General features: G+C 29.7%; 4 protein-coding genes across 4 annotated transcripts; 1 reads left to right on the top strand and 3 right to left on the bottom strand.

The window, feature by feature from the left end:
- Positions 1–916: 916 nt before the first annotated feature.
- Positions 917–1,698, bottom strand: LOC124939949 (putative germin-like protein 2-3). Its single transcript, XM_047480414.1, has 2 exons — positions 1,542–1,698; positions 917–1,452 (listed from the first exon to the last, which is right to left on the bottom strand). Exons 1-2 carry the CDS (start codon positions 1,657–1,659, stop codon positions 917–919), a joined length of 654 nt encoding a protein of 217 aa, XP_047336370.1. The 5' UTR covers positions 1,660–1,698.
- Positions 1,699–3,425: 1,727 nt separating this feature from the next.
- Positions 3,426–4,161, bottom strand: LOC124939930 (putative germin-like protein 2-1). The gene is made up of 2 exons (XM_047480393.1): positions 4,037–4,161; positions 3,426–3,957 (listed from the first exon to the last, which is right to left on the bottom strand). Exons 1-2 carry the CDS (start codon positions 4,159–4,161, stop codon positions 3,426–3,428), a joined length of 657 nt encoding a protein of 218 aa, XP_047336349.1.
- A 9,371-nt stretch (positions 4,162–13,532) lies between these two features.
- LOC124939523 (transcription factor MYB101-like) lies at positions 13,533–14,885 on the top strand. Its single transcript, XM_047479990.1, has 3 exons — positions 13,533–13,832; positions 13,951–14,530; positions 14,608–14,885. Exons 1-3 carry the CDS (start codon positions 13,581–13,583, stop codon positions 14,862–14,864), a joined length of 1,089 nt encoding a protein of 362 aa, XP_047335946.1. The 5' UTR covers positions 13,533–13,580; the 3' UTR covers positions 14,865–14,885.
- Positions 14,886–18,616: 3,731 nt separating this feature from the next.
- LOC124937980 (probable beta-1,3-galactosyltransferase 2) lies at positions 18,617–21,449 on the bottom strand. The gene is made up of 11 exons (XM_047478326.1): positions 21,117–21,449; positions 20,667–20,763; positions 20,511–20,584; positions 20,220–20,428; positions 20,068–20,131; positions 19,910–19,982; positions 19,715–19,835; positions 19,538–19,625; positions 19,328–19,453; positions 19,130–19,239; positions 18,617–19,050 (listed from the first exon to the last, which is right to left on the bottom strand). The coding sequence occupies exons 1-11, from the start codon at positions 21,227–21,229 to the stop codon at positions 18,902–18,904; spliced, it is 1,224 nt and encodes a 407-aa protein (XP_047334282.1). The 5' UTR covers positions 21,230–21,449; the 3' UTR covers positions 18,617–18,901.
- Positions 21,450–27,571: the final 6,122 nt, after the last annotated feature.

Genomic DNA, 27,571 nt, shown 5'->3' with positions numbered 1-27,571 from the left:
GAGATTTGTAGAGAATAAATTTTGATTTTATAAAAATTAAAAAATAATGTTTGATATTGCAATTCTATTTTATATTTAAGACTTTTATTTTTAATTTATAAAAAAAAAATATAAATAGAGGTGGTTTAAGCCAAATAACAAAATTATAATAAAAATCGAAATAATCTTCTCTTCTTGTTTTGCGGTAGAGAGCTGAATATTTCCAGCCTTTCTGAGATTCTGGATTTAAGTCCGTGAGCCAATAAATTTTGCGCCTGGTTAAGTGTATTTACGGGTTACGTGTTTAACCCGCGGGAATTAGTCACACTTCATATGATCCTAAATTCCGAAACACTCGTCTTCACATCTGTACAAGAATCAAAGAGTTTCAAGATTCTGCTCTGTTTCAAAAATGGCGAGAAGAAATATAACGGTCATTTGAAAACGAAGCGAGTGATTTTCGCGGAATGTGATCAAAACATCATACACTTTCTTGTGAGTATCATTTCTCTTCCAATGTCTATTGTACTTAATCTACTATCGGTATGAATGGAAGCCTGCGCAACCTTAGTGAAAGTCTTAGAAGTCTGAATCTTTTACATGATCTCCCAAACCAAGCACGTCCTTCTTATTATGTCAAATGATATGCTTTTAGGGTATCTTTTATATCATTCTTCTTCTTCGGACTTGTATTTGTTTTCGAGTTTTTAGTGTTTCGTCTTTTCTCTTTTTTTGTAAATCTTTACGAGGACCTCCGGACTAGTTAAGGTTCGATTATTTCTGGTTTTGAAACACTCATTTTAGCTTCATTAATAAAATTGATCAAAGGAAACATAAAACCATTACAATTTGGACCACAACAACAACTAATCATGAAAAGAAAACACCCACAAAACAATATAATTGAATAACACATTAACTTGGAATTGCATAATATCTAAAATTTCCCCTGGATTTGATCGATTATGGTTTTGTCCACCTGAAATGCCTTGGCTAGAACGTCGTTAGCAATTGACGGATTAGAACCGAAAACCGTATTGGCAATGGGAATAACTCCCGGGTTTTGGCTGCTCAATCCAGCAATTGCAACCGCTTTTACATTCCCAACATTCTGTTGGAAATGAACAAGCCCGATTGGAAAGACAAACACGTCGCCTTTGTAGAGGACCTTGGAGATGAATCGGTTATCAGGGTTGGAGGTGACGAATCCAACAAGGAGAGAACCTTCTAAGACAGTAAGAACCTCTGTAGCCCGGGGATGGGTGTGGGGAGGGTTGATGCCCCACGGGGCATAGTCGATACGCACCAATGAGATTCCCAGAGTGTTCAATCCCGGAAGTTGAGTTACGCCAACCGGTGTCACTTTGGAACCAACCGGACTCGAAGTGTTTCCAGGAATGTGAAGCCCGCTGAAGAAGAAATCATTTGCCTGAGCATGCGATGGATCCTTGCATGGCACGCCATTCACTCTGGCTGCAACCAGAATATATCACATAAAAGGTTTTTACTCTCGAACCAATTCATGCAATATTTTCGTAATTCACTGATATAAAAGTACTTACCTGAGCTCGTAGGATCCGCGACACAAAAATCTTGCAATGGTTTGGGATCAGAGGCGACAACCATGTAGGCGCCGAATGTAAGAGCTAGAAAACACAACATGATGATTTCATTTGCCATTGTGAATTAGGTATTGCCTTTATAGTTAGCTTAACAGAAGTGCACTCTATATGATGAATGTAATGGGCTTGGAATGATGAAGCCAAGACTATCCCTTATATATACTTGGAAGAGAAGAGAGTTTGAAATGTTCAACAAGAAAATATTAGTAATTTGAGGGTTCATAATAATAAAGTGGTCAGCCGGCTTAATTGATGATATATAGACTACAATATAATTGCAGGCCATGCATCAATGAAGAAAACCAGTCATATAATGTGATTATCCATAAATGAATTTCTCAATTCATTAATTTAATTGTCAAATTCAAGCTAAAATGAGTTCAAATATGTGGCCGGAAATTACATAACTTAACAAAATTAATTAGCTAAACTAATTAAAGAAATTTATTTGTTTTCAATGCTCTGAACACGAAAAAGACTTGGAATAACAAGCATGAGTTATTACGCTTTACCATAGTTATAGTTATAGTTATAGATAATGAATGACGGAAAGAAAAATCGATTTTTAATAAACTAAAGGTCACGAGTTCGATTCTCTCTAAAATATTTTAATTAAAATAAAAAATATTATAAATTCAAAAATAATAATAATAAGGTAAACAAATTGCACTATAATTTCCAAATAATCAAAAATAAAAAATAAAAAGTGTGGAAGAAGAAAAATATGAATATAATATTATTTTTTTTTATGAGTACTAAAACTAATTTTTATCTAATTATGCATTTATCTGTTCAAATAGTTTCAAATTTTTATTTATCAAAAATTATAATAGGTGAGCTGCAGGAGACAAAGAGCGAGAGCTGTATGAAAAAATACGTTCAAGAAAGTTTATTTTAAATCGTTTTGTAATATAAACTTGTAAAATTAAAGATTTTTCCAAGAAATAAAGGACAATAAACAAAATAAACAAAAACAAAGAAACTCATTATTTTAAATATGAAATTTCGTGATTTTATATGCTAAGAACAAACAAAAAAAAATCTATCTTTAATATGATGTTATAAAAGGGAAATATTATATTGAACAATATATTTAATATTCTTAATAATATACTACATATTATATATAAATATAACTTATCTAACCGTTTTAAATATTTAATATTCACCTCAAAAGTTCTCCGTTTTCGTTTAAAAGTTTTTATTTTGAATTAAATGAGAATTATCATGACACCCTACAGTCATACTCTCGCTTAAACTCAAAATATTTTGAGATAAAATCAACTTGTGATATTTTGATTTCGTAAGTCGACTCTTGTCACTAGGTTACATTGGTTGGTTGGGAAAACTATGTTTTTAATTAGTAAAAGAAAAGTGAGATGCATGATTAAGTATTTATATTTTGAACATTATCATATAAAAACAAATTAATATGCTTGTTTAATTGTTAATCTTTTAATCAAGTAAGTAATAAATTGAACCGATGATTTACGATATCAGTAATCTGTTTCGCAAAGTTTTTGTATTCTTTTTATTTTGTGACATTTATTTTATTTTTTTATTTTCAAATATCATATTTTATATTGTTGGGCTTAACCAATTCTTATCATTATTTAATGTACATATACTATCTCAAAAAAAAATTAAATTGAACCATAAAAATGAATTAGAAATAAATTGGCAACTAAGCACAAGCAAATTAAGAATTGACTAAATGAAACATTAAACCCAAACAATTTGAATCACACCAACAACTCATGAAAAAACAACACACATAAGACAATTGAATAAAACATTAACTCATATAACTAAATTCCACAATATCTAAAATTTCCCTTGGATTTGATCAATTATGGTTTTATCCACCTGAAATGCCTTGGCTAGAACGTCATTAGCAATTGACGGATTAGAACCGAAAACCGTATTGGCAATGGGAATAACTCCCGGATTTTGACTACTCAATCCAGCAATTGCAACCGCATTTACTTTTCCAACATTCTGTTGGAAATGAACAAGCCCGATAGGAAAGACAAACACGTCCCCTTTGTAAAGGACCTTGGAGATGAATCGGTTATCAGGGTTGGAGGTGACGAATCCGACAAGGAGAGAACCTTCTAAGACAATAAGAACCTCCGTAGCCCGAGGATGGGTGTGGGGAGGGTTGATGCCCCACGGGGCATAGTCGATGCGCACCAATGAGATTCCAAGAGTGTTCAACCCCGGAAGTTGAGTTACACCAACCGGTGTCACTTTAGAACCAACTGAATTAGAAGTGTTTCCAGGAATGTGGAGCCCGCTGAAGGAAAAATCACTTGCTTGAGCAAATAATGGATCCTTGCAAGACACACCATTCACTCTAGCTGCAACCAAAATATCACATATAATAGTTTAAGTAAAGTCGACTAATTAGACCAAATCATGTATATTTTCCTTACATACCCGAGCTCGTAGGGTCGGCGACACAAAAATCTTGTAGTGGTTTGGGATCGGAGGCTGCAACCAAGTAGCACCCGATGAATGTAAAAGCTAGGAAACACAACATGATGATTTCATTTGCCATTGTCAATTAGGTATTGTCTTTATAGTTAGAAACACTATATATATATATGATGATGAATTTATAAATTGTGCTTGGAATTATGAAGCCAAGTTATCCCCTTTTATATATATACTTTGGAAAAGAGTTTGAAATGTTCAATAATTTGAGGTTTCATATAATTAAGTGGTTAGCCGGCTTGTATATATGTATAGTATAATTAATGCAGGCCATCAATGGGAACACCAAGTCAAGTAATGGGGGATAATCAATATATAAATTTCTTATTTGAATAATTATTTGTCAAAATCAACCTAAAGTAGGCCTTATAATTACTTCTTTAGTGGGAAATTACAATACTAATTAACAGATCAATGAGTTAAATTAATTAAAGTGGAAAAATATTAAATTTCACAAACTTATCATTTTTTCTTAATAAAAAAGATTGGCAATTATGACAGCCTTATATTTGTTTGTGTTACTCAGAAAAATATAAATTAAGATAAATATGTTTTGTTAGTTAGTTTTAAATTTGGGCCAAAAAATATGGGCCAAAAAATATGGGCTTGGTAGACAAAATGAAAAAACGTCACAAGTTTTGACGAATCTGTTAAAATATATCAATATATATTTAGTAAAACTGAGTTTATTTATTCATAATGAATTAACAAATTAAATTAATTAGCATTAAGCCAAATCTGTTAATATATATTATAAAAGTTAATATTTTGAGGTATATATGTTGCTCAAAACAAATATATAAAATTCTATGGGTGAGGAGGGTAAATGGGCTAAATGGTCCGGCTATTTTATTGGTTATATTTATAATTTATTAAACAATATATTTTTTATTAATCACTGTAGTTTAGTTGCCGACATTAATATTTTTTATTAACCACTATATAACTTAACCGTCGTCAATGTTCCCGCTGAAAATCCTAATTCTAACTGTGAACCCTATAGACCTTTATATATTAAGCCTCGAGTGGTCTAGTTTGAAATGGTCACAATATAAGATTAATAATTTCATAAAGATTCATTTAATTATATAATTAAATGGTCTATCCCAATTCTGAAGTCATATAGAGAATTGACTTTGTTAGAGTTATTTAAAGAGGGTTGATTTTGAGAAAATAGAGAATTTAAAATATATATATTAATATATAATGAAAAAAATAGATAAATTTTATTAAGTTAATTAATGAATTAAATAATGTAATAGGTGTGAAATGATTTTGATTAATTTGAAATCATTTAAATAATCTCTCCATCCATTCATCCATGGAATTCAACTATATTTCTCTTTTATTCCTTGAATTGAGTTTTTTTATTGATAATGAAATGTACAAATTAACTTAATTTGCAAGCTAAATCTATTATATATATATTATAAATGTTAATATTTTGTGGATTAAACTAAATTTGTCAAGTTATTAGTCTATTCAGTTCACCAAAATATCTAATTATTTAACAATGTTTAGTATTTCAATGAGAATTTATTTTATGTGAAAAAAATTTCTTTAGCAGCCTAAATTTATTGTGGGTTGGTTTTTCGATTATATTTTGAGACGACATTTCGTATAGTGTCAAAAGTCTAGCTACGACGTATAATGGGCTTGTTTACATTACTATATGTAGAAATGACACAGTTAAGAGCATGTTTGACCATTGGTCTAGTGGTTTCGCTAGCCGAATTAGATATAGAAATAGATTAAACATTATCGAGACTCCGTCATATAATAGAATTTTTACTTTTGGTGAGACGCAAACAAGTGTCACCGTCTGAACAAAACGTTATGCGTTGATAAGATATGGATAGTTTTTATGTGGGGTATTGCTACAATTTGTTCGCTAAGATGATTCCATATAATTTTTGTTGGGAAAACTTTGGGAATCAAAGATCTCGTTCTTTGGATGAAGCGTTATTCATGGTAGAATTCTAATGAATGATATGTGCATAAAAAATGTTGTATTATGGTTAGTCGTATGTGTCACGAAGAGGTTGAATCGGAAACTCACTTACTTTTGTAGTGTTGATGGTGACTAGTATTTAAAGTTTTTTGTACAGTATTATTTAGATTCATTGAGTGATAAATGAGTTTTTTGGTAGTTGCTGAAAAGTTTGGATTGATGCGGCTGATATGACAAACCTATATATTTGAGTTAACATTCTAATTATTTTTTGATGGACTATCTTGTTATAGAGAATTGTCGAACTTTTAATGATCGTAATCATCCGATATGTATTATTCATAATACTTTTATTATGACATTTTCTGAGATTCGTTCAAAAAACCAGTAGAGTCTTTCGGGGAGTTGATCGTTTTTCTCGAGAATTTACGAGTTTGATAATTTATTAAGTATTTTTTTTATTGTAGAGATACTTTTTAAAATATGTATATTTGATAGTACAACAAATATATAAAATTCTACGAGTGAGACTAAATGGGCTAAATGAGCCGGTTATAAAGTCCAATTATTTTACTGGTTAACTTGTGGGCTTAACAAAAATAAATAAAAGAAGAGCAAAGTTCCTCCACTTATTTCAAAAATAAATTTTACTATATATTTTTAAATTATTTTAAATATATATTTATTTTCAATATACATAAATTTATATTTTAAGAATAAATTAATAAAATAGCTAGCCTATACATATTACAAAAATATATAAATATATATTAGGTAAACATGCCTATATTTTTTTCCAAATATATATATTTGAAAATACATCAATATATATTTGAAAATTAATTAATTAACTTAAATTACTCTATATATTGTGAAAATACATAAATATATATATTTTAAAATAAATTAGCTAGTCCTTATATTAAACTTTTTTATTTATTTAAAAAATTAAATAATTAAAAACTATTTTAAAAAGAAAAAAGAGTCAATAATATATATATATATAAATTATTAATTAAGAAAAAAATATTAAATCAAATATATAATCTTTATAACGTTTAACACTTGTGTAAAGCATATATATTTAGAGACCTCATATATTTATATGTTTACTATTAAAATATATATATTTATATTTTAATATTTATATTTAAAAATATTTATTAATTTATAATTTTAGAAATATATATATATATATATATATATATATATATATATATATATATATATATATATATATATATATATATATATATATATATATATATATTTACAAAACATTTAGCCGCTAGCTGATAGGATAAACTAATTTAAATAATAAATAAAAAACAACTCTCTTTAGTCTTTATAACTATGAATTTTATAGTTTATATAAGAGACTTTGAAAAAGAAATAATTATTTAAAAGATAATTTAAACATAATAATTAAGCATATGTCATGTTCACTCGGTGTCTTTTTTTTATATTTCAAATCAACTTAATATATTTGTGACAAATGTACTAAGTTTGTTAAAAATAAGAAGCAAGAATAAATAATAAGTATTTCAATTTAGTTAGTTTATTAATTAAAATGAATATTTAAATTGTTGAAATCAGTCATAAATCTCAAATTTTCTATTCAATTTGATAACTTAATTTATTTATGGAATAAAATATGTAATTCAGTAAAAAAAAAAATCAGGAGAGAATAGGCTGGCTTTGTGTGATTAATTTAATTACTTAAAAATATTGTATTATTTATCTATTTTAAAAATATTTATTATAAAATTGTTGGTTTGACATAAGCATCCATTAAATATTATTATATTTATAACTGGTCTAAAGTTAAATTTTCAACCAAAATATAAATGCATAGTTAATAGTTTAGACAACTCATCTTGTACACATTTTTCTACTATTTACATGATACTTTGCAACGTGTACTTTTTGTACGTCATTGCCAAATTTATTAATAAAAAATTTAACCTTTTTTTTGCTCTGAATTTTATAAAGTTTTTAATATTATTTTAAGGTCTTATTTGGACTTTAAGTTATTTAAATAAGTCATTTATATTATTTAATAATCTTGTTTGGTATGGTCTATAGGTTATAAAAAATTAAAAAAAAATTTAAAAGTATTAATATTTATTTGTAAAAAATAAATATAAAATATTTTAATATTTAAATTGATAAATTAATTGATAAAAAAAAATTGGTAACGAAACCAGTAATCCACCGACAAACCATATTTTCACTTCCCTACCCATTTTTTTAATGATTATTAATTGTAGATTTGGGCATAAATTAAAAGGAATTTTTTGGCCCACTAGAAGTTGAATGAAAATCTTGAAATACTTCAATTACTAGAAGATTCTAGATGTTTTTTCATTTTGTTTTTTATTCAAAAAGTGAATTTTAATAAGTTTGGATTAGAGTTATTTAAATAATTTTGTTTGTACTAAAAATGATTAAAATTGAATTGTTTTAGTAAAAAAATTAAAGAGCACTAATGTATAATAGAAAGGAAAAATATATAGTATTTTAATTATAGATGATACAATATGTTAAAAAATAATTAATTATTTAAAAATTATTGAAATAAACAAACAAAATAAAACAAATAATTCATAAAGAAATTATCTTTGTCAAATTAAACAAAGAAATTTAAAAAATTACATGTAAACTTTTGTTTGGTGATGAGATGTGATGTCACATTATTTTCACGAATGTTCGATTTCTGACGATATTTGATTTAATGTTCGATCTCAGAGATGACATGACGATATTACACGATTCCAGATGGTAGGATAGTATTTGTGTGATCCCGGGCAAACAGGTGGCAAGACGATATTTGATGTTTAATCTCATATGGTATGATAATATTTATGATCTAAACTTCAAGATGACAAGACGTTATTTGTTCGATCCCAGATGGTAAGACAATATTTGTAATCCCATACTCCTAGATGGCAGCACTGTATCTATCCCAAATAGTAAGACAATATTTTTGATCCCAGACTCTAGCACGGTATTTGATGTAATGTTCAACTCCAGATGAGAAAGTATTTGTGATTCTAGACTCCCAAATGACAGTCTCAGACATTAGATGGTAGGTGTCACAAGGGTAACAACGCAACGGAATTTTGACTTAATTTTTCGCCCTTGTGCGGCTTGTTTAGCGCACCAAAACAATCAGTCAAACTCAACAAACAGCCAAGTCCCACAATAATCAATTAAACCTACAACAAAGAGAAACACACACAACGATTACGGGTCACGCCCAACTTTATAATTATATTCACTCACAAATAATGATTACAAAAAGGCTATAAAGACTCAAGGCTACACACAAAATGACTCTCACTTGTGGGGGATATTTTTCTATCCGAAATCCAACAATTTGTCTTGTGCAGCTCAAGAGATATTTATAGCCCTAAAGAATAACAATTTGCCTAGGAAAATAACTGTTCTAGGGTGTGGGGTTGGTGTTGGTTGTGGGTCTAACTGGTGGGCGGTTGCTGTTGAATGTGGGTCTCAACTGCTAGTCGTGGGTCTCAACCGTCCACTACTATAGCCCCACGTTCTCCATCGGTCCTAACTGTGCCCCAGCTGCTGGATGTGGGTCTTAACTAACTGTACTAGGTCGTAACCGTCCACTCAACTCACATTCTCCACCGAACTCCAACTGCTACTGACTTTTTCCCGACTCTGTCCATCATGCCGATATTTTCGGGTCCTCGACCGATCATGCCGACATTTTCGGGACCCCAATCTGGTCGCCTTCGGTCCTCTTTTAACCGTCACCAGTCGGCTCCGCCTTTTCCGCATCCCATGCACGCATTATCACAATGCTCTGGACATTGTCACCCTTTTGCCCTTGTCGCACGCACACGACTCCTCCTAGGCATTCACTCGGTCCTGGCCTTCCGCAATCGAGCCACGACAAAGCTTGTTAACACCTTGTGCCTTTGTCGCACGCACATTATACCTCTTCAGCACACTTCTCTCAGTCCTGGCACTCCACACTTTTCCATGATAAACGCATGCTAACATTCTTCGCATCTGGTGCCAATGTCGCACGCTCGCGACACAATTCTCAGCACCACTCGGTCCTGGCCATCCACCATCAAGCCAAGACAGTTCGGCTAAAACCTTGCGCCTAAGTCGCACGCACACGACTCCACCTTGGCACACTTCTTATCGGTCCCTGCACTTCACACTTGTGTTAGAACATAAGCTTTAGTTACTTAGCCTTTCTCATCTCTAGTGCCATGTCGCACACCCGCGACTGTTTTTAGGCACCTCTCGGTCCTGACAATCTACAATCATGCCAAGACCGAGGCCAGCTCGTTAGGGTCGTAACAGTAGGATAGTATTTGTGTGATCCCAGACAAACAGGTGGCAAGACGATATTTGATTTCATTCTCATATAGTACGACAATATTTATGATCTAGACTCCTAGATGACAGGACGTTATTTAATGTAATGTTCAATCTCAGATGGTAGGACAATATTTGTGATCCCAAATGGTAGGACAATATTTGTGATGCCAGACTCCTAGATGGCAGCACGGTATTTGATGTAATGTTCTGTCCCAAATAGTAAGACAATATTTGTGATCCTAGACTCTAGCGCGGTATTTGAAGTAATGTTCAATTCCAGATGAGAAGACAGTATTTGTGATCGTAGACTCCCAAATGACAGCCTCAAACTCTAGATGGTATGTGTTACGACCCTAACTAGCTGGCCTCGGTCTTGGCATGATTGTGGATTGTCAAGACCGAGAGGTGCCTAGAAGAGTGTTGCGGGTGTGCGACATTGGCACTAGATGCGAAGTGCTAAGTAATCAAGATTTTTATCGGGGCCGGAGTGTGGAATACCAGGACCGAGAGAAGGATGTTAGCATGTGTTTGTCGTGGCATGAGTGTGGAGTGTCAGGATCGAGAGAAGTGTGTTGAAGAGGTGTCGTGTGCGTGCGACAAAGGCACAATGTGTTAGCAAGCGTTTATCGTGGCCTGATTACGGAAGGCTAGGACCGAGTGGATGCCTAGGAGGAGTCGTGTGCGTGCGACGTGGGCATAAGGGTGACAATGTCTAGTACATTAGGAGAATGCGTGCATGGGATGCAGAAAAGACGGAGTCAACTGGTGACAGTTAGAAGAGGACTACATGCGACCAGATTAGGGTCCCGGAAATGTCGGCATGATCGGTCAAGGACCCAGAAATATCGGCATGATAGGCAAAGTGGGGGGAAAAGTCAGCAGCAGTTGGGCTCGGTGGAGAACGTGGGCATAGTGGACGATTACGACCCACTACGGTCAGTTAGGACTCATGTCCAGCAACAGGTGCGCAGCTAGGACCGATGGAGAACGTGGGGCTGCAGTAGTGGACGGTTGAGACCCACGACTGACAGTTGAGACACATGTTCAGCGACAATCTCCCACCAGTTAGACCTATGATCAGCACCAACTACCTGGAAGATTGACCCCCACACCCTAGAACGGTTATTTTCCTAGGCAGATTGTTATTCTTTAGGGTTATAAATATCTTTTGAGTTGCACAAGACAAATTATTGGATTTCGGATAGAAAAATATTCCCCACAAGTGAGAGTCATTTTGTGTGCAGCCTTGAGTCTTTATAGCCTCTTTGTAATCGTTATTTGTGAGTGAATATAATTATAAAGTTGGGTGTTGTCCGTAATTGTTGTGTATGTTTCTCTTTTCTGTATGTTTGATTGATTATTGTGGGACTTGGTTGTTTGCTGAGTTTGGCTGATTGTTTTGGTGCACAAAACAAGGCGCACAAGGGCGAAAAATTAAGTCAAAATTCCACTACGTTGTTGCCCTTGTGACAATAGGGTAGTATTTGTGATTTCAGATGGAAAAACGATATTTGATGTAATGTTCGATCACATATGGTAGGATAGTGTTTGTGATACCAAACTCGCGGATGGCGGGACAATATTTGATGTAATGTTCGATCCCAGATGGTAGGACAGTATTTGTGATGATCCCAGACTCCCAAATGTAGGACAATATTTGTGATCCCAGACTCCAGATGGAAGCATAGGTAGGACAATATTTGTGATCCCAAACTCGCAGATGGCGGGACAATATTTGATGTAATGTTCAATTCCAGATGATAAGACAGTATTTGTGATCTTAGACTCCCAGATGGCAGTCCCAAACTCCTAGATGGTAAGACAGTATTTGTGATTCCATATGACAATACGGTATTTGATGTAATGTTCGATCACATCACATATGGTAGGACAATATTTATGATCCAAAATCCCTGATGGCAGTCCCAAACTCTTAGATAGTAGGGTAGTATTTGTGATTCAAGATGACAAGACGATATTTGATGTATTGTTCAATCACAGATGGTAGGACAATATTTGTGATCTCAAAACTCCTAGATCCTAGATGGTATGACGATTTTGATGTAATGTTTTGATGGTATGACGATTTTGATGTAATGTTTTGATCCCAGACAGTAGAACAATATTTGTGATCCAAAAGGTAGGACGATATTTGATATAATGAACAACATATGTCAATATAATTCCGATAAATATTCCAACATTATTGATAGTTAAATTAGCACCGTCTCATTTAAATAAAACATTACATCATTAAAGAATTTGGCTTTTGAAATATTCTTTAATGATTGTATCGACAAATTAACACGGTTTCATTAAATAAGAACTAGGTTTCCAAATTTATCAGGTACCAATCTTCATTCCTTTTCAAGTGAAAGTAGAATCCGTTGGATCTCCGTTATCAAATAATTAACCTTTAACAATAACATCGTTATGTCGTCGCTTTAAAAACATAGTTGACAATAATAGTCTAACAATATTTTATTTCTATATATCCAAATAAAACAACAAAAACATAAAATGATGAATATATATATATAATTGAGTTTTAAAGCCATATATCATAAACTCTTTTCTTCCCAAATAGCCAATATTTAAACATTAAGCCCATGGTGAAACCCTTAAACATAAATATACCCCCAAAGATAACTAATTAACCATATCCCACCATTAACTCTAAACATAAGTAACTTTATAATAATGAATTTTGATTAATAAACTAGCTAGCTAATTAAGGATCTAAAAAAAGGTAATAAATGTGAGTTTTAATAAATTTCTATCTGAAATGACATTAATAGTATAATGAGGAGAGACAGACAGACATATATGAAGATGATCATGAGAAAATGCAAAGCCCCGTAAGCATGCAATTCGGACCGTAATTCAAGCTCACACCTATAAAATCCCCCCCTATACACATTTCTATGTGTTACTCTTTCTCTCTCTTCTCTCTCTCTTCCCTGTCTGAAATCATCTTCTTCTTGATCCTACACAAAACTATCTAAATAAAACTAAAAAGAGATGAATTAGAATAAAAATCGAATCTTTATCCTTGTATCAAACTTAATTTTGAAATCAAAATGGTGAGCCATGGAAACAGCAGTGGAGGAGGTACCGGAAAAAGCAGCCGGCAGGGGACGACGACGGCGGCGTCGCCGGGAACACAGGGGATGAAGAAAGGTCCATGGACGACGGCGGAAGATGGAATCTTGAATGAGTATGTTAACAAGTATGGAGAAGGAAATTGGAACGCCGTTCAACGTAATTCAGGTTTACAGAGATGTGGTAAAAGTTGTCGTCTCCGATGGGCTAATCATCTCCGGCCAAATCTAAAAAAAGGAGCTTTTACATCTGATGAAGAACGTCTTATCCTCGAACTTCACGCCAAACTCGGCAACAAATGGGCTCGCATGGCTTCTCAGGTCCACTTTCTCTCTCTATATCATTTCTTTGCATGTGTTAGTTAGGATCTTTGATCATCATCATCATTTCAATATTTCAATATTTCATAACCAAATCGTCAAATTTTTTTAATTTTAGCTTCCGGGTAGGACAGATAACGAGATTAAGAATTACTGGAATACTCGAGTCAAAAGATTACAAAGAGCTGGATTACCGATTTACCCAGAAGAAATCAATAGACAAATCCATAGCCAACACCATCAGTTCATATCACAAACCCATAATTCATCATCATCATCATCTTCAATCAACCCCTTCTTCACAACCCATGTTAATTTTCAAACCGTGACCCCATTTCATTCCAATCCTCAATTCACGATCTTTCATGACAACGACAACAATTACAATCCAAACGTAATTCCATCTTCCAATTTGGGATATACCCATCAAAAAGATCCATTTCAGATAAACTTCGATACCAATTTATTCGATGGTAGCAAAGAAACAGAGCTTCCTTCAATCCAATCCCCTGTTAGGGTTACGCCGGTTTCATCTAGCTCCGGCGATCATTATCAGTACTATGAAGACATTGCAGTACCTCATCATAATGCAGCAAACAGTGGTTTATTGGAAGCATTATTGGAGGAATCTAAGGCATTGTTAAATAAAGAGAAGAACATCATTCATAATGATCCATGCCCATCTCAATCATCCATCAGTAAGTTTCATATATAATAAACATGCATGCTTTTATAAGGGTAAATTTATAAGATCCTGTTTTTGGGTTGTATGTAGGTTTGAATGATAAAGATGCATTAGAAGAAATGAACCCAATTGATGATGATTTGTTCAGTTTGCTGAATAATTTCCCAGTAACAGTGCCTGTTCCTGATTGGTACAATGAAAGTGTGAAGAATTCGAATAATAGAAATGAAGAACCTTCAAACAATATTGTTCCTGCAGTGAACACAACAACAACAACTATGTCGGAAGAGGGTGATTGGAGTAACTTGAATTCGTATTGTTGGAATAACATGCCGAGAATATGTTGATTCATCAATCTCTTAGCTAGATCTGTGTTTTTTTTAAATCTTTTCTCTAAAGAAAATGAAAGAGTTATGAAACTGTTGTAATGTCTTGTTTTCTTGGTTGGTTGATGGTTTATGTGTAAGTTTGGAGGTAAGAACATTGTAGGAGTATAATTTATGTATTACTTTGAAATTTGACTTGCCAATTCATCACTTATGTTTGTTGTTTATTGAATGTGATCAAATTAAATGAGAAAAGAAAAAAAAAAAAAAAAAAAGGAGTTGATCTCAAAAAATAAAAAATTGAAGAAATTAATGGGTATTTTTAATTATTGTTTTTTTTTTTGTGGATCATTTACTAAAATTGAAACAATTATTGTTTAAATTATTAATAGATTAAATGTTAAATAGTATGTAGCTTTCAAATTTAAGGTGTTTTAAAATTGAAACATTTGACTTGTATTAAGAAATCATTTCTTACTTATTGATTTTGTATTTAATGTTTTTCTTTGTTTTTCTTTTCTTTTTTTATGTATTTAATTTTTCTTTGATACATATTTATAGTCTTTTTGTGGAAGGTTTGATTTTATTTGAATGGTTTTTAATTTTTATTTTATAATTTAGGACAAAAGATCTCATAGTTTGTATTAAACCTTTTTAATATGAGCTTCACAATTTAGTTGCGATTTTCAAAATTATATAAATAACTAAAAAGCTTAAATCATTTTAAGAAAAACAACTCATATAAGAAAACAAACCCTTTTCTCAATCACCACTCAAGTTATTCATTAAAATTCAAAATTGACCTCAAAGCAAATACCTATTGTTTTTTAGCTTTTTTTCACCTAAACAGTTCTTGCAATGTATTCAAAATTTCAATTATCTTCTTCATGATTCTTTTTCATTATTGCTTTTTAAAAATGCCGAACTTTTTATGAACTACACTCGTTTAGTTCATTCGTAATATTCTCGACGACAAAAAAGAGAGCTATATCTTATTGCATCATCTCATGTTCGTCATGCCACTCGTAAATATTCCTTCATTCCGTTGAACAAACTGCAGCGGAAGAATTCATGTCGACTTTGATTCTCGCCTTGTGTGAGTCAGAGATTCAAATGATCATTAAAAGTTTTTCTTTCAAAAATCGTCATATCTAGAGCACTTTAAGATAGTCTTTTAATAGGGTCTCATTTCTAAATACATGTGCAATGGTCATGTCTCTCGATATAAAAAATTTCATTTTCACACGCGAATTTACAATAATATTATCTAGGTTGAAAAAAAAAAGAGAAACAATAGTTTATAACTAATTTGAAAAGTAAGATAAAATTGTATGATTTGTTTCCAATAATTTTAAACCAATTAAGCTAGGTATGATAATAATTCATTAGATTTAAGGATTAATTTAGTGGATGCATGTATATTTAATATAATTGACATTAATTGCTAAAATTGGAAATAGAGACGTAAAAAGAAATGGGTAGTGATGTCAAGTGATTGTGTTTGCTTGTTGAATAATTGAGGAAAATAGCTGGACCTGGGTTTTCAATTTTTATGCTCATTTTTCTTCTAGGTTACGTCTTCAACTTAATTAATTACAATAATATCGTCATAAAAATAGGGTTCTTACATAATTTAATTATATCATCCCCATCTTTTCCGCCCAATAATATATCTATCTATGCCCTCAACATTTATGACTTAAATGACATCTGACTTCATATGCATCATGTATATATAATGTCATATTCATCCATTTTATTCAATGAGGATATCGAGGTGTGACATAATACACATGCTACCTACTAGGTCGTATTAAAAGTATTTATTATAATACTTTTTTTTAAATTAATAAAAACATAAGGTGATATATTAAGATCATACAATTCAACAATTCAACCTCGAATCATAATCTTATATCTTGTGAATGTGTTAACGGGCGAAACTAGTTAATGGGTTTTTCTAATTGATCAATCACATGATATTTTTATTTCTTTTGTATTGCGTGAAATTGCATCTAATCTCTTTCGAATACTATATATTATATATCACTAAAAATGTCTTGCTTGCAAATGGGTTCTTAATAACTTTTAAGGAATAAACCCTAATTTTTCAAATAGTTCTTAATACTTATACCTGACTTTCATTACAAAAAAAAATAAGGTAATAAGATATGTTAACATTTTGAATCACTAATTAACATATAGCAAAAAAATATTGGAACAATAAGAAAAATATTTTCATAGCCTTTTGGAAATTCCAAAAAGTAGCCATACTTTTTATAGGCTCAAACCTACTATAAAAAAAAATGACATAACTCTCTAATTTTTTATTTAGTTCACTATTTATTTATTTTAATTATTAAAAATAAGCAAAAACTTACTGTCTACCAATTATTTAATTCATGATTTTCAAAAACATATTTCAAATCCACCCCAAACTTCAATTATTGGATTCTGCTTTTTATTCCTCTATTATATCGTTTTCTCATTATTTACTATATATTCTGGGAAAGAGAGTTTGATAAAAATTAAGACAATTATTAGTACATAGTTTATTTAATTTAATCAATGGAATGATTAGGCAAAATTACTTTAATAAATATAATTAATAATTAAAAAAATAAATAATATTTATGTATCATATATGTTAAGATAGAGGTTATAAATAATTTTTCTACAATAAATTATTTAATTATTTATTTTAATTAATTACCTTTCAGCATGCAGTATGATCACGCTACATTCCTCCCCCACAAATCAAGCCTGTTACTCCATCTTCTTATTCTTCTTGTCGTCAATTCTCTCATTTTTATTATTATTATTATTATTATTATTATTATTATCTAAATTAACTAATTAGAAAGTGAAAAAAAAATATCTAAGAGATTAATTTTTTATTTTTAATTTTTTTACTAATAATAAGTAAGGTTTTAAATTATTCAAAGTAAAAAGTAATAAATTTGAAAAAAATAAAGTTGAGGGTTGCTTGATAATGACCAGAACTCTGAACAGAATATACAATGTTTATCATAAAATTTATTAAATTATTAGTATATTATATTTTTTTTAAACTTAGATATATAAAAGTTTAATAGGTAATAAAAAAAATTGAACTTAATTTAAGTCAGTACAGTAAATAAAAGTATTAAACCATAAATGGGCAGTAAGCATTTTCTTTCATTACGTACACTGGGCCACACTACTGGCATGAATGGGCCTCACAGTAATAATGTAAAAAAATAAGTTTACTTCAATGGGCCACACACTACTTACTGACATCAATGGGCCACACTACTTACTGACATGAATGGGCCTCACAGCAAATAAATGTATTCAAATTATTCAACAAATAAATGTATTTATCAATTTGTATAAAACAAAAAACTTGTTTTCCAATTATGTATTTTTTATAACCAGAAAAGATATTTAAGCTATTTAATTAATTTAGACTAAAATAATATTTATAACTTTATTAAAAAAATTACATATATTGAAAAGATAAAAAAAAAAATTCTAAATCATAACGTACATGGAAAATTGTGCTAAAAGATCAATTAGTCACATGCTAGAACCCGATATCTGCATAAGAAAGTGCACTTCTGCCGAAGAAGTTATTGGAAAAAACCCGAATACCACTTTTGAGTATTTGAAAGTTATATAGTTCCACCTCCAAGATAATTCAGTACAAAATCTCGAAAATTCAGTCTCATTTCTTCTACAACCTTGTTATTGAGATCACACGAACTGATTGAAATATTATTTGAATATCGAACTAAAACTTAACAAACACGAGTTGCTTAGAAGAAATCCATTAGCTGCTATTATTTATTGATTATGAAACAGAGACACCAAAAGGGAATCCATAGATTGTTCAATACATAAAAGAAAACTCTAAAAAGAATGAACAGATATAGAGAGCTCTACAGCTTTGCATGCTTTCTATCTTATCTGCTGCATGTAACATCGATCGCCATTAAACCTACTAACTCTCCATTTGACTAAAACCAGAGAGAATCTTGGCTGGCTTGTTCGAACCAGAGTTGTTCTAAAAGACATTTTCACAATGCAGCATTCCAAATAGCATTCTCACCTTCCCCACATCGACGATGAACCTCCTTTATCCTATCAACAGACCTACAAATCCCACTGCAACTCCAATCAAAAGAGGCCACACAAATGTTCCCCGCCTGCGCTTTCCACTCACAATCTGCACTTAACTTAACTCAATTCAATTCAACTACTCATAATCATAATATACATATATCAAAGGGATATCAATAATTTACCAGGTGGAGTTCCACAGCATAATCTTCTATCATCTATATGTTGCACGTCAAGCCCAATGAACCAAGATCCAAGAGAAACATCCTCATTAGCATATCTGTGTAATACATGCCTGACAAACAAACAAACAAACAAACATCAATATCCATGAAGAAATCCTCACACTGACATAATCAGGATTCAGGAAGATGAGTCTCAACTGATTTATTGACACATAAGTGGCTAAATCTTTTGAAATGGCGTATAGCTGGCCAGTAGCATGGCGAAAATACTTGTTACCCGGTTCACCAAATTTCCAGTATTCTGGCTCATGGTATCTTACTCCTCTGAACAAAATATAGCTAATTAATGATTCTCAACAATAGAGTTTAATTAAAAAGTACTTATGAGAAAGGTAATGGGGTTACTACTTTTGAGCGAGGACTGGACCAGACTTCATGCATCCAATATATACTCGAGGGTTTCTTCTGTACCTTGCTAATGTTTCTCCTAAAGTTGCTGTAATATATAGTTCAATGGACCAATTATATATTAAGAACACATATTACCTATTTTATGTCATATATATATGTGCATTTAGTATTCACCTATATTTACATGGACATCGTCATCAACTTTGACATAAAAATCAGCATCCCACAAAGCAACAGCCTTAGCAAAGTATGTCTTTGTCTTTGCAGATAACTCAAGGTAACCCTCAACATGATCCTGCTCCCATTACAAAAATTGGAATTAAGCAAGATGAAGAAGATCTTGATAAAAATCATTTTAAAGACAATTACCAGTCTTAAGATATCTCCATGTTTTTTATCCTCTGCTTCAATAGCTCTGTCAAGTATACCTCCCAAAGTAGAACTTTTTTCACCAAAACAAAATAACACCATTAAAATGGAGAACCAAACCAATTGTTTCAATGACAAAGCTACATAAAGAAACATACCTGTGACCAATAACAAACCGCGTAATAATACCCTTCTCTTCTTCCATCTTCTTTCTTCTTTCGCCTTTTTTTTTCAAATGTTATGCATAAGTGTCTCAGTGTCAAGTGCCAACCAATAAGAGTGAAAACAAAATATTGGATGAGAGCCGAACCTTGTGGCATCCAAGTGTCGCGAACTGAATCTCTTCGTTTCCTACTGCTAAAAGCAGTGTTAATTCCTACAACCATTAAATATTTTCTTTTACCCGAGATTTCAGTCTCTGAGTTTTCTGATATAGGTGAGCCATTTAGAATAGACTCTTGAGTGGCCCTAGCTGCAGCCAATTCCATCTCTAAATTTGAAATTGTTTTGTCTAGTGTTCTATCCATCAAAAAATTACACAATGGATTAGATTAGATATACCCACATTCTAGTCTACTAGAAATTGAATCTTTGATCTTACTGTATAGCATGATGAGTCTTCGAAACTTCACCAATTATCGCTTTTGGATCACGCTCTACCTCCTTGTCATACAACTGAGGAAAATAAAACAAACATATCATGAGATCAAAAGAAAGAAGATCAACACAAAAACAGTAGAACAACAACAATACTCACAATTTTCGGATTGCAACCCTCAGAATCAAAATTCAATTTTTCGGTTTCAGAAAGAATAGTCCTTGTCATAGTTTTGGATTCCGGTAGAGTCCACATTCTGCCAATACCAATAGGTTGACAAGTAATCATAATCAGTAATCAAAGACATGATCACCTTCTTCCCCATTATAAAATGAACCCAACTACTAAAAAAAATGAAAAGTACAGAACATTAAATATGGTACACAATAGTAGCAAACCAGAAAAGGGACCACCAGTCAATGATGACAATAAAAACCAGTAAGCAAGATCGTTGAAACATTAAAAACCCACCTCCCAAATGACTGGACTGAATCCAAATCCAGGATTAGATCTATCTTATTTGTTCATCAATTGTTAATCAAAATATTGAATTCAAACCCACAAAACAAATTGCTAACTAATAGGAACTAGAACTGAAATGGATCATACCGAGTAGTGAAAAACATGCCAGAACAGAAGCAGGCAATACAAAGGAATACAGTCCATTTTGGTGATACAACAGTTCTGGAGAATTGGTCCCCTTTGTAGTACTTGACTGACATCTTCTTCCTTTCCTTTCCTTCTTCTCTGTCAAGATTTGAGCTTTAAGAGGGAGATTCCATTAGAGAAAGGAAAGAAGAAGACCCACAACAAATTGATCAGAATTTAGCTGAGAAAATCTCAAAAAGAGAGAAATTTGTTCTTCAAGAATTCATTTTTTCTTTGCTTCCTCTCACTATTACTACTACAACTAACACTTTCCAGAGACTTTGAAGAAGACGAAGAAGAAGAAGACCCACTAACTGCACCTAACGAAATTACCTAATTATCCTCTCTATACCGCCTTTTATTAAAAAAACTATCAACCCTGTATTGACATAAACACCCCTGTCGGCTTCTGGTTTCACGGTAACGCTACGCTACCTCGACAGTCCATCAACTGCCAGTGCTCTCGCAATGACACGTGTAAATCCTTCTCTTTTTTTATATTATTATTTTTTTTTATTAAATTTCTATTTATAAAACAAACATATACTTGACAAGACTCTTAATATTAAATATTTATATTAGGAATTATTTTAATTTGTAACTAAAAGTTTAAAACTCAATTTACATATAATTCTGATTTAATGTATCTATCTATCATGAAGACTTTTGAACATGTGGAACCATGTTACATTAACACCCAATGATTTAATTTTCAGTTTGACTAATTAAATTTGTACTTAAAATATATTAATTAATAAATAAATTTTGATTTTTTATGTCTTTAATTAATAAGAAAAATTGTTTTAAATTATTATATTAGTTTTATTGAACTTAATTTTGTATAATAAATTATTATAAAATTAGTTTAAAACATGTATAATATGAATTATTAAATGTATAGTTCAATATTAATATCTAAATAAATTATTTTGGTTTGTAATTGGTTGAATTATTAGTTTTTTATATTTAAAATTAATATAAATAAAGTAAGAGTATTTTAATATTTTTGTTAATAAATTAAATAATTAAATTTTTTAAAAATATATATATATATATATATATATATTAAAATCCTTGTAAAAATAACCTATAAAAAAAAAAGTACCTTTGTGGTGATTTGATTTGAAACAAATAATAATTTAAATTAGATATAATTAGAAATAAGAAAAGTATTTGTAATAATATAAATAAAACAGTGTAGCTGGTGCACGTGGATGGGGTCAGCTTCGGGAATGGGCCAACGTGGACAAACATGACAGGTGGCAACTTGTTATAAGAAGATGCATTTTATTTATTATTTAATGGAGTGAGAGTTCCCATTCAGTGTCACATGTTATGGTTCTGAAAAAAATAAAATAAAAGTAAATATAAAGTTATAGGTCAATCACATGAGCTGCTCCTCATCCATATTCACTTTTTTAAACTGTTTTATTATTATTAGGCTGTATTTTGTAATATATATATTTATAAATTGGGTTGTGTATTATTATTATTATTATTATTATTATTATTATTATTATTATTATTATTATTATTATTATTATTATTATAGATCTGTTTGCAAAAACAAAAATTATAATCAAATATTATTTTTGCATTTAAATCTATTTTCTCTTTATATTTAAATTTGTAATCTCAATTTTTTTCTTTCTTATCATTTTAAAATATTTTATTATTTATTTTTTTTCATATATTTCATTAATTTTTAATTATTTTATTCATTATCTCTTATCTATTTAATCTCTTTTTAATTATTTTATTCATTATCTTTCATCTATTCTATCTATTTTTAATATTTTTATATATTTATATAAAATTATTATAATAATAAAACATACATTTTAAATATATTTTTATTTTTTATTTATATTAATAGATCTATCTTAATATATAAAATAATTAAACAAAATATAAATATGTTGTGGTTTTTTAATTTATAATTATAGTTTTTAAAATTAAATTAGCCTTAATTAAATATAAGTATAGAGAAATTACAATTAAGATGAATAAAACGTAGTTTAAATGAATTATGATAGAAAAAATGGTGAAAGAGTTAGAAAATGAATTCACAATGGAAATAGGAAAGGTAAAAAATATATAATAATAAGATTTTTTTTTTAATGAACTATTTAAATATTTTTTGAAAAAATAAAAAATGAAAATAAAAATAAAAACAAAAGGGTGATTTTAAAATGAAAGAGACAATAAATTTTAAGATATTATTAAATATTTTTAGATGTATCTGTACATATTCTTATATCATATTTATATTAAATATATTTAAAATTATATATTTATAAAAATTAATATATTAATATAATTTATTTTAAAATATATTATTTTTAATTTAAATAATTTATTAATATTTAAAATTAAATTAATAAATATATATACAACCTTATATATATTTTATATTAATTATTAAATAATATTATAAATATAAAAATAATTAAGTTACGCTTATAAGCTGAATAAAAAATATTCAAACTTAACTATTAATTAAACTAAATCATATTAAACATTCCTACAAATAGATAAGAATAAACTAAATCAAACTAGACTATATAAATTGAAGAGTTCAATAGGATAGGCTAATGAGTAAGTAAGTATTTAAATAATAAGATGTTTAAATAATTATTATTATTATTAATTGTACTTGTGAGAGACTGATGAATGGTCGGTATAATATTTATGTTAAGATAATACAAGTTTATTCACCCAATTCAGAAAACGACTATTATTAATCTGGCAACATCAATAATAGTGAATTCCCATTAAATTTTGAGATCTCAAGATAATTTGATATTTTATTTTATTTAAAAATTCAATCTTATGTACGTACTACTTCCTCCTCCCTAGACAAAAGAATTGATTAGTTGTACTTAAAGGAATCTCAATTCTTAAACATATTTAATTATTTTAATTTTTTAATTTAATCAATTATATTTAATTAATTAATAAAAAGTTAACCCTAGATCATCCTAAGTAGGCTTTTGAAGACTAAGGAAGCAAAAAAAGAGTTGTAATTAGGGTTTATTGACTGGAATTCATCTTCTTTTTCTGCATAAAATAGAGGAGATGTAGTGAAGAAGAAGATGGGATGTATCATGAATGAATGCTTTTAAGTTGGAAAAGGATTTGAAGCAAGCAACCATCAAAAGCTGGAGTGTCTGCCTGCTGCCATTGTAGTACCACCAACAAGTTGGTAATTGGGTTCAGATTTAAATTCAGGTTAGGTCATATTCATAAACATCAATACTTCTTTCATTTCCACATGTGAATGCTACTTTATAACTTTGCTAGTTTTATTTATATATATTTATAAAAACCCAGTTGATTTAGTGGAAAAAATTAATCTATTGAATGTGTCATAATTCCAATACTGATCAATTTGGAATGAAACAGCAACAAAAGTTGGATATCATCGGCCTCCATCGGCCTCCTTATGAGGTATTGGGTTTGAACCGCCTGGTTAAATGGTAATAGTGTTGTAAAATAACATAAGGTTATGAGTTCGATTCCATTCGCAAGTATTTTGAATTTAAGTAGAGGACATGATTACATCATATCATGCATGTACACAGAGCCGGCCCCGAATTTTGGGCTGCCCTAGCCCCGATAGAAATAAAAGTTTAATTTTTTTATTACCCTAGGTCTAGTATTAAAATTTGATAAAAAAAAATTGTTTTTTGTGTGGTTTGAACTTGTAACTAAAAAAAATCTAAATTTCTATGTTGAGCTACTAAACCACAACATATTATATTGAAAATATTCATAAATTTATTTAAATATTTATATATTTTATTAAATTGGTTGCACTGGGGAATGCCCTGGGGAATGGGCTGCCCTAGCCCGAGGGTTTGTCGGGTTTACCCCAAGACCGGCCCTGATGTACTAGTTCTTTTTTAATTCTCCAAATATAAATAAAAAAAATAATTGAATTAGGTTGGTATGTAAACATGTGGACGGACGAAGGTTGGACTACCGTTGGACCCTTTGAAGAGAGAAACAGAGACATGGAGCACACATGCATATTATTAGCCCAAACCACCCCACCACTCTCCAGGTCCAGGAGAAGTTCTACTTTGTGGGTCAGTTGTTGGCCCAAACATGTTCACAATATAAGCCCACTTAAAATGAAGTCACTAATAAGGTTTTTATTTTTTTTGTATTTCAAACAGTTTCAACTTTCAAAACTCCATTATTGGGTATTATTTGAAAATGGGCTTACAAATTTTCAACTTTCAATAGTCCATAATAATATTATTATTATTGGGTGTTATAACTTATAAATACTCATAATGACCCATTGTACATAATATATGAGCTTGAATTTGGGTTTACGTAAATTTATGAGAAAATGTCAATATAAAAAAAAAAAGGAAAAAAAATCAATAAAAATATTTATACCATTTTTTCTTGTGTTATAGAACAAAAGTTAATTATTATGTGAATTGAAACTTTTTTAAAAAGTTAAAATGAATTCATAAATTTGTTGTTTTAAACATATTTAAAAAAAAGAGGGAATATGGATGAGTGAGTAATAACTGCTAGGGTCTATGATTTTCATTTATATAATATCTATTACCTCAACATATTTAAATCAAACCAGCTAATAATTTTGTTTTAAAATGAATTGCTTTTGAAATCATGTGAATTAAAAACAAATATGACTGCAAGCATGTCTTTATCAACCATAATATATTCAGATGTTATCATATTATATGAAAAATAAATAAACAAATAAATGTGCTATAAAAATAATCAAAATGACATCATTTGACACGGTAGAGTCCACACCTTTTTCTCTAGAATTTGGTTGTAAGAAGAGAAGTTGAAAAAGGAAACTACAAAGGTTGGATTTCAATTAAGTTTTTTTTTTTACATTCTTTAATATTAAGAATTATAATTTTAATTTTAATGGAATTTATTATAATTTGTCTAATTTTATAATTCTCAATTCTACACTTTTTAACTTAAAATTGTAATTTCAATTTTTTATTATATTTTTCAAATAAAATAAATTATTATTTTATAAACATGATTAAAATTTCAATTGATATTTTTTTAAAATTTAAGATGTTAAAATATCGAACTGATGTCATTTTTTTTCATTTATTAAGTTACATTTTCAACTGATATATATATATATATATTTTTAATTTAAAAATATAACAAGTTGAGCCAATATTTTGTTTTTGAATTTAAAATGCTGTCAAACCAATATTTTTTTATATCTATTAAGTTAACATGTTAAATCGATATTTTTTTTATAAAGAAAATCGAAACTTAAAAAAACTGACACTTGATTTAACATAATTGTATCAAACTAATATTTTAATAAAATAGATAATATCACCCACCAAAATAGCATACCACCAAAGTAGCATAGTGGTAAGAGTCTACTCAAGTTCGATTCCATCTAGAAACGTTTTGAGTTTAAACGGAAATCATGGTTATGGGTGTCATGCTAGTTGTCCTTTAATTCCCAAACACAAAAATATTACAAAAATTGAAAGAAAATAATATAAAAAACAAAACACAAAATAGTAACTAATGAATATATATATATATATATATATATATATATATATATATATATTAAACATAAGAATTTTGATTTAATTACAATTATATAGTTTTTAAATATATAAATTGAAGTGTAATTCAGCTGTAATCAAAAACACAAAAACGTCACGTTTCAAAAATTCCAATTCAACTAATCGAACATATCCAGCCAGATATATACACTACACAAATATTAATATTTTTTTAAATGCTTCATTTATGAGTCAAGTTACGGATTATCTGCTAAGAAAGCATACACTATAATGATTGTATTTCTATGAGTTTTAAATCATACAAATTTACCTAGAAAGTATTAGTCAGATATTTTTATTCTATATATATATATAATTATAAATAAAATTATCTAAGCAATAATAATAAACAAATTAACTAAAAATAAATAATAGTTATAAAAATCAATTATAAGAGATCATTTATTTAAATAAGTAATATTTTTGAGCTTTTGAAAATATAAATTTACTTATTTGTAAAATCATATAAAATTGAAATAATTTAGACTGACCCTTAAATAAAATAAAAACATGATTTTTATTTTCTATAACTTGATAATCTTAAATCATCTTAGTCAATAATCACATAAGTGTTTCAAATTACTTGTCACCTAGTAATTAATTTAACAACTTTATTACACAATTTATACATGTAATATTGATCCAATTTTCACAAACATGTTATTAAAAACATCATTTTGAAACAATTTAGTTTAGTCAACTCATATTGAGAAATAAAATTTTAATAATAAATAAACAAATACAATACAAGTATATCGTTTATTTCCAAATATTTCAACACCTATAGTTGATTAGCATTGAATTATTTTGTAGAAG

This window comes from Impatiens glandulifera, chromosome 5 (genome assembly GCF_907164915.1).
Source record: "Impatiens glandulifera chromosome 5, dImpGla2.1, whole genome shotgun sequence".
Classification (NCBI taxonomy): Eukaryota; Viridiplantae; Streptophyta; class Magnoliopsida; order Ericales; family Balsaminaceae; genus Impatiens; species Impatiens glandulifera.
Note: the sequence above shows the minus strand (reverse complement) of the source record. Positions and strands in the feature narration are given on the sequence as shown.

What these genes read in the sequence shown, in the direction of transcription:
- LOC124939930 (XM_047480393.1), bottom strand. Translation starts at nt 4,161, where the DNA reads ATGGCAAATGAAATCATCATGTTGTGTTTCCTAGCTTTTACATTCATC. An exon ending in GACCCTACGAGCTCGGGTAT is followed by an intron (nt 3,958 to 4,036) that starts GTAAGGAAAATA and finishes GGTTGCAGCTAG; the next exon opens with AGTGAATGGTGTGTCTTGCA.
- LOC124939949 (XM_047480414.1), bottom strand. Translation starts at nt 1,659, where the DNA reads ATGGCAAATGAAATCATCATGTTGTGTTTTCTAGCTCTTACATTCGGC. An exon ending in CGCGGATCCTACGAGCTCAG is followed by an intron (nt 1,453 to 1,541) that starts GTAAGTACTTTT and finishes TTCTGGTTGCAG; the next exon opens with CCAGAGTGAATGGCGTGCCA.
- LOC124939523 (XM_047479990.1), top strand. Translation starts at nt 13,581, where the DNA reads ATGAAGAAAGGTCCATGGACGACGGCGGAAGATGGAATCTTGAATGAG. An exon ending in GGGCTCGCATGGCTTCTCAG is followed by an intron (nt 13,833 to 13,950) that starts GTCCACTTTCTC and finishes TTTTAATTTTAG; the next exon opens with CTTCCGGGTAGGACAGATAA. An exon ending in CCCATCTCAATCATCCATCA is followed by an intron (nt 14,531 to 14,607) that starts GTAAGTTTCATA and finishes GGTTGTATGTAG; the next exon opens with GTTTGAATGATAAAGATGCA.
- LOC124937980 (XM_047478326.1), bottom strand. Translation starts at nt 21,229, where the DNA reads ATGTCAGTCAAGTACTACAAAGGGGACCAATTCTCCAGAACTGTTGTA. An exon ending in CGACACTTGGATGCCACAAG is followed by an intron (nt 20,132 to 20,219) that starts GTTCGGCTCTCA and finishes TGAAAAAAAAAG; the next exon opens with GCGAAAGAAGAAAGAAGATG. An exon ending in ATGCTGTGGAACTCCACCTG is followed by an intron (nt 19,051 to 19,129) that starts GTAAATTATTGA and finishes AGTTAAGTGCAG; the next exon opens with ATTGTGAGTGGAAAGCGCAG.